This window comes from Bufo gargarizans, chromosome 2 (genome assembly GCF_014858855.1).
Source record: "Bufo gargarizans isolate SCDJY-AF-19 chromosome 2, ASM1485885v1, whole genome shotgun sequence".
Classification (NCBI taxonomy): domain Eukaryota; kingdom Metazoa; phylum Chordata; class Amphibia; order Anura; family Bufonidae; genus Bufo; species Bufo gargarizans.
Window position 1 is genome coordinate 2,865,121 of NC_058081.1, and position 11,215 is coordinate 2,876,335.

Genomic DNA, 11,215 nt, shown 5'->3' on the forward strand with positions numbered 1-11,215 from the left:
CCTCCATAGTAATAAAGTCCTCTGTGCCCCCTCCATAGTAATAAAGTCCTCTGTGCCCCCTCCATAGTAATAAAATCATCTGGGCCCCCTTTATAGTAATAAAGTCCTGTGTGCCCCCTCCATTGGAATAAAGTCCTCTGCGCCCCCTTCATAGTAATAAAGCCCTCTGTGCCCCTCCATAGTAATAAAGCCATCTGTGCCCACTGCATAGTAATAAAGCCCTCTGTGCCCCCTCCATAGTAATAAAGCCCTCTGTGCTCCTCTGTATGAAAAAAAAGAACACAGTAACTACTGTCTGTGAAGGTTCTCATTTATCCAGGTCATGGTCTATCTGTAAAGAATAAGTCAGAGAATTCTTGTACAGTCACTCAGAATTGAGAAAGCTCGTTGGAAGAACGAGTGAAACGTTTTCAAGAAATCTACAGTAAGTCCAGTTGCCTTGATTTGTTCTTTACAGATACAGTAAGTAGTCACCTTGTCCCGTTCCTGAAGCTCACATACCTCTCTTCCCTGCAGGCACAGACGGCTCTGCAGCACAGTGTGGGCGGAGCTTATGCCGATTTCCAGGCTTCAGGCTCCACCCACACATGCTGGCAGCGCGACCTGTGTCTGCAGGCTGAATGGCGGAGTGGGGAGAAGTCTTCCTGCTTCACTGTTCTGTGTGCTGCCATCCTGAAGAAGTGGAGGAGCGCGGGGAGCTGAGTGGTGAGGGATAGGGGGCATCATCTACTGGAGCACCAAGGGGGGGGAAAGCATTATACATAATTGGCACTAAAGAGGGGGTCATCATCTACTGGGGACACCAAGGTTAGGGGGAGGGGGCATTATATATAACAGGCACTAAAGATGGGGTCATCTACTGGGGACACCAAGGGGGTGGGAACATTATATATAACTGGAACTAAAGAGGGGGTCAGTATTCTACTGAGGACACCAAGGGGGTGGGAACATTATATATAACTGGAACTAAAGAGGGGGTCAGTACTAAAGAGGGGTCATCATCTCCTGAGGGCACCAAGGGGGGAAGAATTATACATAATTGGCACTAAAGAGGGGGATCATCATCTACTGGGGACACCAAGGTTGGGGTGGGAGCTTTATATATAACTGGTACTAAAGAGGGGGTCATCATCTCCTGAGGGCACCAAGTGGAGAGGAAGCATTATATATAACTGGCACTAAAGAGGGGGCATCATCTACTGAGGGCACCAAGTGAGGGGGGAGCATTATACATAACTGGCACTAAATAGGGGGCATCATCTCCTGGGGGCACCAGGGGGGAACATTATATATATCTGGCACTAAATAGGGGGCATCATCTCCTGGGGGCACCAGGGGGGAGCATTATGTATAACTGGCACTAAACAAGGGTCATCATCTAATCATCTACTGGTGACACCAAAGGAGGGCATTATATATTATTGCCACTAAAGAAGGGTCATCATCTACTGGGGACACCAAGGGGGGAGCATTACATATAATTGGCAATAAAGAGCGGATCATCATCTATTGGGGGCACCAAGTAGGGTTGGGGGTTATAGAATTATATATATCTGGCACTGAAGAGGGGGGAATCATCTACTGGGGGAACCAAGGGGGGATTATATATAACTGTCACTAAAGAAGGGGGCATCATATATTGCGGCAGCAAGAGGGGGATTATATATATATCTGGCACTAAAGAGGTAGGAATCATCTGTTGGAGGCAACAAGGAGGGTTTTTATATATATATATATATATATATATATATACAAACCGGATTCCAAAAAAGTTGAGACACTAAACAAATTGTGAATAAAAACTGAATGCAATGATGTGGAGATGGCAAATGGCAATATGTTATTTGTAATAGAACGTAGATGACAGATCAAACGTTTAATCCGACTAAATGTATCATTTTAAAGGAAAAATACGTTGATTCAAATTTTCACGGTGTCAACAAATCCCCAAAAAGTTGGGACAAGTAGCAATAAGAGGCTGGAAAAAGTAAATTTGAGCATAACGAAGAGCTGGAAGACCAATTAACGCTAATTAGGTCAATTGGCAACATGATTGGGTATAAAAAGAGCTTCTCAGAGCGGCAGTGTCTCTCAGAAGCCAAGATGGGTAGAGGATCACCAATTCCCACAATGTTGTGCAGAAAGATAGTGGAGCAATATCAGAAAGGTGTTACCCAGCGAAAAATTGCAAAGACTTTGCATCTATCATCATCAACTGTGCATAACATCATCCGAATATTCAGAGAATCTGGAACAATCTCTGTGCGTAAGGGTCAAGGCCGTAAAACCATACTGGATGCCCGTGATCTCCGGGCCCTTACACGACACTGCACCACAAACAGGAATGCTACTGTAAAGGAAATCCCAGAATGGGCTCAGGAATACTTCCAGAAACCATGGTCAGTGACCACAATCCACCGCGCCATCCGCCGCTGCCAGCTGAAACTCTACAGTGCAAAGAAGAAGCCATTTCTAAGCAAGATCCACAAGCTCAGGCGTTTTCACTGGGCCAGGGATCATTTAAAATGGAGTGTGGCAAAATGGAAGACTGTTCTGTGGTCAGACGAGTCACGATTCAAAGTTATTTTTGGAAATCTGGGACGCCATGTAATCCGGACCAAAGAGGGCAAGGACAACCCAAGTTGTTATCAACGCTCAGTTCAGAAGCCTGCATCTCTGATGGTATGGGGTTCATGAGTGCGTGTGGCATGGGCAGCTTGCATGTCTGGAAAGGCACCATCAATGCAGAAAAATATATTCAGGTTCTAGAACAACATCTGCTCCCATCCAGACGTCATCTCTTTCAGGGAAGACCCTGCATTTTTCAACAAGATAATGCCAGACCACATTCTGCATCAATCACAACATCATGGCTGCGTAGGAGAAGGATCCGGGTACTGAAATGGCCGGTCTGCAGTCCAGATCTTTCACCTATAGAGAACATTTGGCGCATCATAAAGAGGAAGGTGCAACAAAGAAGGCCCAAGACGATGGAACAGTTAGAGGCCTGTATTAGACAAGAATGGGAGAGCATTCCTATTTCTAAACTTGAGAAACTGGTCTCCTCGGTCCCCAGACGTCTGTTGAGTGTTGTAAGAAGAAGGGGAGATGCCACACAGCGGTGAAAATGGCCTTGTCCCACCATGAAATTCTGATTCAACATATTTTTCCCTTAAAATGGTACATTTTCTCAGTTTAAACTTTTGTTCTGTGATTTATGTTCTATTCTGAATAAAATATTAGAAGTTGCCATCTCCACATCATTGCATTCAGTTTTTATTCACGATTTGTATAGTGTCCCAACTTTTTGGGAATCCGGTTTGTATATATATATGGCACTAAAGAGGGGTCATCATCTACTTGGGGCACAAAGGAGGGAGAGCATTATATATAATTGACCTTACCGGGGGCTCATTATCTAGTGGCATTACAGGGAGGAGCATATAAATATATATATATATACACAGTACAGACCAAAAGTTTGGACACACCTTCTCATTCAAAGAGTTTTCTTTATTTTCATGACTATGAAAATTGTAGATTCACACTGAAGGCATCAAAACTATGAATTAACACATGTGGAATTATATACATAACAAAAAAGTGTGAAACAACTGAAAATATGTCATATTCTAGGTTCTTCAAAGTAGCCACCTTTTGCTTTGATTACTGCTTTGCACACTCTTGGAATTTTCTTGATGAGCTTCAAGAGATAGTCACCTGAAATGGTCTTCCAACAGTCTTGAAGGAGTTCCCAGAGATGCTTAGCACTTGTTGGCCCTTTTGCCGTCACGCTGCGGTCCAGCTCACCCCAAACCATTTCGATTGAGTTCAAGTCTGGTGACTGTGGAGGCCAGGTCATCTGGTGCAGCACCCCATCACTCTCCTTCATGGTCAAATAGCCCTTACACAGCCTGGAGGTGTGTTTGGGGTCATTGTCCTGTTGAAAAATAAATGATGGTCCAACTAAACACAAACCGGATGGAATATCATGCCGCTGCAAGATGCTGTGGTAGCCATGCTGGTTCAGTATGCCTTCAATTTTGAATAAATCCCCAACAGTGTCACCAGCAAAGCACCCCCACACATCACACCTCCTCCTCCATGCTTCACGGTGGGAACCAGGCATGTAGAGTCCATCCGTTCACCTTTTCTGCGTCGCACAAAGACAGGGTGGTTGGAACCAAAGATCTCAAATTTGGACTCATCAGACCAAAGCACAGATTTCCACTGGTCTAATGTCCATTCCTTGTGTTCTTTAGCCCAAACAAGTCTCTTCTGCTTGTTGCCTGTCCTTAGCAGTGGTTTCCTAGCAGATATTCTACCATGAAGGCCTGATTCACACAGTCTCCTCTTAACAGTTGTTCTAGAGATGTGTCTGCTGCTAGAACTCTGTGTGGCATTGACCTGGTCTCTAATCTGAGCTGCTGTTAACCTGCGATTTCTGAGGCTGGTGACTCGGATAAACTTATCCTCCGCAGCAGAGGTGACTCTTGGTCTTCCTTTCCTGGGGCGGTCAAATGTGAGCCAGTTTCTTTGTAGCGCTTGATGGTTTTTGTGACTGCACTTGGGGACACTTTCAAAGTTTTCCCAATTTTTTGGGACTGACCGACCTTCATTTCTTAAAGTAACGATGGCCACTCATTTTTCTTTACTTAGCTGCATTTTTATTGCCATAATACAAATTCTAACAGTCTATTCAGTAGGACTATCAGCTGTGCATCCACCTGACTTCTCCACAACGCAACTGATGGTCCCAACCCCATTTATAAGGCAAGAAATCCCACTTATTAAACCTGACAGGGCACACCTGTGAAGTGAAGACCATTTCAGGTGACTACCTCTTGAAGCTCATCAAGAGAATGCCAAGAGTGTGCAAAGCAGTAATCAAAGCAAAAGGTGGCTACTTTGAAGAACCTAGAATATGACATATTTTCAGTTGTTTCACACTTTTTTGTTATGTATATAATTCCACATGTGATAATTCATAGTTTTGATGCCTTCAGTGTGAATCTACAATTTTCATAGTCATGAAAATAAAGAAAACTCTTTGAATGAGAAGGTGTGTCCAAACTTTTGGTCTGTACTGTATATATATTGGAACTACAAGGAGGAATTATGATACAGGGGGCACTGCAGGGGAGTTATAACGCAGGGGGCAGTAAAACTACAAGGGGAACTGCAGGAGAGGCTTTTTAAATACTGGGGGCACCATGGTTATATTATTACTACTGGAGGTACTGTAGGGGAATTATTATTAGGCACAATATGGAGGACATTGCTACTAATTGGGACACTCTGGGTATTATCACTATTTGGAGCACTATTATTATGGGCGGACTATCTGGATGGCACTGTTATCTCTGACAGTGTAGTGTTTGTGGACTTGGGGAGAACAGCAGACACAGTATTGGGAGTAGTGTTGAGCGTATTTTGATCGTGAATATCGCCACTTTGAGAATTCGCGAACAACTAGAATATAGTGCTATATATTCGTATTCGCGAATAGGGTTGAATATTCTAACCTCAAATTTATCGTGAATTTATCATGAATATATTACTTTGCCAGTTTTCACAATTAAGTAAACAATGACTGGAGATTACGAATTCTCAAATTCTTGAATTTATGGCGAATATTCGTCCAAAATATTGCAAATTCGAATATTGCCTATGCTGCTCATCACTAATTGGGAGCAGCAGGATGACAGTGGCCTGTATAAATTTGGGGGCTGATCTGGTGTCTTCATAAATTTGAAAGGGAGGTATAGGACGGCTCTGCCTCCGATTGGTGATAGCAAGGTGTACCAATCTGATGTTGCACTCAGATCACCTGGAAAAATTATATCAAAGAAATTAATGGGCACTGTTATATCCGGAACATAGAGATAGAAGTAGTGTAGTGCCAATATCTATATTTATTACTATATAAAATGGCACAGGAATCCGAATCAAGATATATGGATAGTCTTCCTGCTATATCTAGTAAGTGATTAAAAATACCATAAATAAAAATACAAAAAAAATGCAATGAAAATATGTTCCAGGCGTACGGGAATACACAGTGAGTTCCAATCCTAGTTTAGACGGATGAAGTGGCTAGCTAGATCGATCAGATGAATATTTCAAGTTGGCCAACTCCATCCAGTCCGCAAGGTAGAAATGAATACAAATGCTCCCACTGCAACGTAATAGTATAGGATGGTGGCCGAATAAAAGTCAATCAAATAGAATCCTATAGGTGAAGTAATTATCAAAAAATATTGGTAGTGCAAATAATCACCGGTGATAAAACAAAGTCCATCCGTGTATAATCGAGCTGAAACAAAAATGATTTGTTAACGTGCATATAAATCCAATCGTAAAAATATTATGTGTTAGGCCTCATGCACACGACCGGTTTTTTTTTCGCGGACCCATTGACTTTCAATAGGTCCGTGGAAAAATCGGAAAATGCACCGTTTGGCAGCCGCATCCGTGATCCGTGTTTCCTGGCCGTGAAAAAAATATGACCTGTCCTATTTTTTTCACGGCCAACGGTTCACGGACTCATTCAAGTCAATGGGTCAGTGAAAAAACACGGATGCACACAAGATTGTCACCCGCGTCCGTGATCCGTGTCCGTGATCCGTGTCCGTTTTTTAGTATCATTTCAATGGCAAACTTGACTTAGATATTTTTTTCATTTCTTCATTTTTCATGTCCGTGGATCCTCCAAAAATCAAGGAAGACCCACGGACGAAAAAACGGTCACGGATCACGGACCTACGGACCCCGTTTTTGCGGACCTTAAAAAAAAACTGTCGTGTGCATGAGGCCTTATTGTGGTAAAAAAATATATACAATATTCGGTCAGAGTCCTAGATCATATACTGCCCTCGGTCTGTATGGGCTCAATATTATCAATGCGAAGATTCTATCTCGCTCGTAGCCGCTTCCCTGGAAGAGAAACTGTTGCTGAACTGTTGCAATCCAGGGGATTTAGATACAATACTGCAAGTTAGCCGTAGTTTTCTAACAGAGGATTTCCAGATCAGATATCCAGCAATATTTAGATATCATACGGTGATTTAATACTCACGCACAGCGGTGATGTCCAGTCCGTGGCGTCCCACGTCGCGTGAGTAAAGGTAAGCTTACCTCTTAGGAGCAAAATTCCAATGTTGCCTTACTAGTACATGCCAGGTCCATGAAAGCCGTTCAGGTTGTTACAGGGATTCGGCTGCAGGTCAGAAGTCTGTGTCTGCTTTTTTTTTTTTTTTTTTTTTTTTTTTTTAGGGTATTGCCAAAAATGGGTGTTTTTTATTTATTTTTTATTTTAACTATTTTATTGGGCAGAATTAAAATACATAGCAACGTAGATACATTTCAGAGGTGGAGGCAACGGGTCTCCAATGGATAACATTGAGTTTACAATGGATAAATTATCATTAGATGAAAGGTCATCAGGTGACATATTGAGTTCAGTCTCTAAGGCAAAACATATGCATTCTAGATAATAAAACTAGGTTACCTTGGTCAAGGGTCTGAGGAGGATTGGGTATAGTATCTCCGAAAGCTTCGACAGGTGACAAGCGGGAAAATGAACACAACAACCACCCGAGCAAGTAGCCCGTGCATTGAGGTGTGAAAAAATTGTTGGAGGCATTAGGTCTTGTAACCTCTGAAGGACACCCACCCCTTCCATATCTTGATAAAATTATGATGCGATCTCGACTCCCATGAAGATATCTCCTCCAGTCTATAAATTTGGTCAATTTTAAGGTACCATTGTTCAAAGGAAGGGACTTCTGAGGACAACCACAAAGTCGGAATCAGGAGTTTGGCTGCGTTTAGTAAATGTTTAAACAATCTTAAATTAGGACATTTCGTATCGCGGGGAAATAAACTCAGGAGGGCGATTTCTGGGGAGGGGGGAATGTGGCACTACATACTTGGTTTCCAATTTTGAAAATTTCCTTCCACCAATGCAATATTTTTGGGCAGCTCCACCAAATGTGAAGGTATGTACCCCTATCCATCAAGCACCTCCAGCACACATCCGACGCCGAAGCAGTGTAAAGACAGGTTTTGTCTGGTGTTTTATACCACCTAGTGATTATTTTGTACCCGTTCTCTTGAGTTTTCACACACCTTGATGCTATATGTGGTGCGATGTAGATACTGTGTATCTCGTCTCTGTGAAAGGATTTATTTAAATCTTTTTCCCAAAGGCGGATGAAGGCAGGAACTAGCGAGTTAGGAGGATCTCTCAATTTTTTGTAGAGTTGGGAAATCAATTTCAGGGGGGGTGGGTTTGGGAGATAAGACTCAAACCATGTGAGTGGCCTAATTAGAGTGTCTAGACGTGTTGAGACATATAAGCTCTAAGAAAATATTTCAGATTAAAGCGTGCTGGGGCGACTTTTAAAAGTTCATACATTTTTTATATGGAAATTAGAGCTTCATCTTGATAGAGATCCAAGACCTTCATTTCAGCAATTCTAACGTTGGGTGGGACGCTGTCTCTTAAGGCCTGAGGGGCCAGATTAAATATATCTCTGATATAAAGCAGCGGGGATGGAAGGGGGATTCCCAGACAGGAACTCTGCAGGGCACTCCAAGCTCGAAGAGTAGCTTTCATGACAGGGGAAATATTACCACTGGGGGGAGAGGGTGCCAGTTGGCCTAATAAGAAGTCTTTAAAAGAGGACTCAAGAAGAGTTTGCTCCATTGCAACCCAAGACTTATGTGGGGGACATCTCAACCAATCTACTATTCTCGCCAGGAGGACCGCTCTGCCATAGAGTTCGGGGTCCGGCAGTGATATTCCTCCTTTCTCTTTCGGGTAGGATAAGGTCCTATAAGACATCCTTGCTTTCTTCAAGGACCAAATGAAGGATCTAAAAAGGGATCACAAAGTAGTGTAATAAGTGGAGGGAATAAGTGGAGGGAATCCCAATTGGAAGTACCTGTTGAAGGTAGGTCAATTTAGGTATGAATAAAGACATCAGGATATTTTTTCTCCCAAACCACGAAAGGATTGGAATGTCCAAGGAGTTGAGATTGGTCGTAAAGAGGGGGAGGTAGTTAAGATTAAAGAGCTGGTTAGGGTCAGAGCAAATTTTTACTCCAAGGTACGTCAAATGAGGGGAGGACCAGTTAAAGGGTGAATTTTGTTCTAGGTGCCTTTTTTGAGTATTTGAGATACCAGTGGAGATAATGAATGACTTATTATGATTGATTTTGAGGTTGGAATGGGAACCAAATATTTCTAGGTGTTTATAAATCTTGGGAAGAGCCACAACTGCTTACCATTATCAACATGTCATCAGCAAACGCAGCTATTTTGTGCTGTTGGTCTCCCAGAGTTATCCCTTGGACATCTCCTTCCAACCTAATGGTCTGCAAAAAAGGCTCTAGTGTCAGAACAAAGAGAAGGGACGACAGTGGGCATCCTTGACGGGTGCCATTACTAATCAGAAAAGGAGCTGATATGGTGTCATTGACCATTATGGAGGCTGAGGCATTCAAATACATGGCTTTAACTGCTTGGACAAAGGTATTAGGAAAGTTGTTAGACCTTAAGACTGAGTACATAAAAGACCAATTAATCCTATCAAAAGCCTTCTCAGCGTCCGTGCTGAGAAGAACCAAGGGCATGGCCTGCTTTTTGACATGGTGTAGGATATTAAGAACTCTAGCGGTGTTATCTTTGCCTTCTCTGTTCTTAACAAAGCCTACCTGGTCTCTATAGATCAGGGTCGGAAGGATCTTTGCCAATCTGTTGGCTAACAGTTTAGCTAAGAGTTTTAGGTCCGTGTTGAGTAGGGAAATAGGTCTAAAATTAGAGCAAATAGTGTGATCTTTTCCTTCTTTTGGGATCAGAGTGATATGAGCTTTGGTCATGTCCCCAGTTAGAGGAGTGCCCTGCAGAGTTGTGTTGAAAATCGGTAGAAGGTGGGGAATTAGTATCTCGTGGAAGGTATTGTAATAAGGGATAGATAGTCCATCAGGGCCTGGACATTTACCCTTGGGGGAATTTCTAATGACTCCCAGGAGTTCCTCAGAGGTGAAGGGGGTAGAAAGCTGCTGTTTGTCTTGTTCTGATAACTTTGGGAGGCCAAGGCCTTCTAGGAAGGACTTATGTAAAAGGCCAGCTTCTGTGTCATCAGTGAACTTATGTGAGGGATACAAGTTATAGAGAGATTCGTAAAAGTCTCTAAAAAGGGAGGCTATTTGGCTAGAATCGAATGTCAATGGACCTTCTGGGGTCTTCAGTTTATGAACATAGTTATTAAGTTTCCTACTCTTAAGCCTTTGCATCATGAATCTGGATGCCTTATTGCCATGTGCAAAAATCTTCTGCTGGGAGTGCAGAAAATATTTCGCTGATGATGCGTTTAAAAGATTTTTAAGAGAGGCCCTGCAAGCAGATAGCTCTTCTAAATGAGATTGGAGTAGAGAACTTTTGTGTGTGCTTTCCAGGGAGCGTATTTTCTCATGTAAGTCATCTATTTGCTTCATTCTCTCTTTTTTTTATATGTGCGCTCAGACTTATGCAATGACCTCTGATAAATGCCTTATGGGCATCCCATACTGTTTGCGGAGTAACGTCTGGAGTACAGTTAGAGACAAAATAGTCCTCCAATAGGCACTTCAAATGGAGTTTAGTATCAAAAAGACCCAATAACTGCTCATTTAAGCGCCAATTTCTGGTAGGGCGGCGATTCGGAGGAGTTGAGATGCTTATGAAGATCGGGGCATGGTCTGATATGGTAATAGACCCTATCTCAGCTTCAGAGCAGTGCTGGAGGTGCTCTTTGGACACAAACAGGTGGTCTAAGCGTTGATATGAGCCTTGTACCTGGGAGTAAAAGGTGTAGTCCCTAGCGTAGGGGTGTAAGGTACGCCAAACATCTATAAGATGGTTTTTGGCCAAATTATGTAATAGAGAGCGGAGGGCTTTCTGAGATTGGGCAGACCTTTGTGAAGAAGAGTCTAAAAACGGGTTCAGAATTAGATTAAGATCCCCTCCGACGATGACAATCCCTTCCTTGAAGGAGTTAGCTATCTTCAAAGTGTTGTTTAGCCACCGTGTTTGATTATTGTTAGGTGCGTATACGTTTATAAAAGTGTACAGATGCTGGCCTATTGTGCCTTTTATCATTATATACCTACCGTCTGTGTCACATAGTTGGTCTGCTAAAAGGAAGGGGACTTTTTTATGGAATCCAAT

At 42.7% G+C, this 11,215-nt stretch overlaps 1 protein-coding gene across 1 annotated transcript in view; it reads right to left on the reverse strand.

Moving 5' to 3' along the window:
- Positions 1–9,885, reverse strand: part of LOC122929179 (alpha-2,8-sialyltransferase 8E-like) — a 78,126-nt gene extending 68,241 nt beyond the window's left edge. The window contains exon 1 of the mRNA XM_044282687.1: positions 9,292–9,885. Within this exon, the coding sequence (XP_044138622.1) occupies positions 9,292–9,885 (594 nt within the window). The remainder of the gene's footprint in view (positions 1–9,291) is intronic.
- Positions 9,886–11,215: the final 1,330 nt, after the last annotated feature.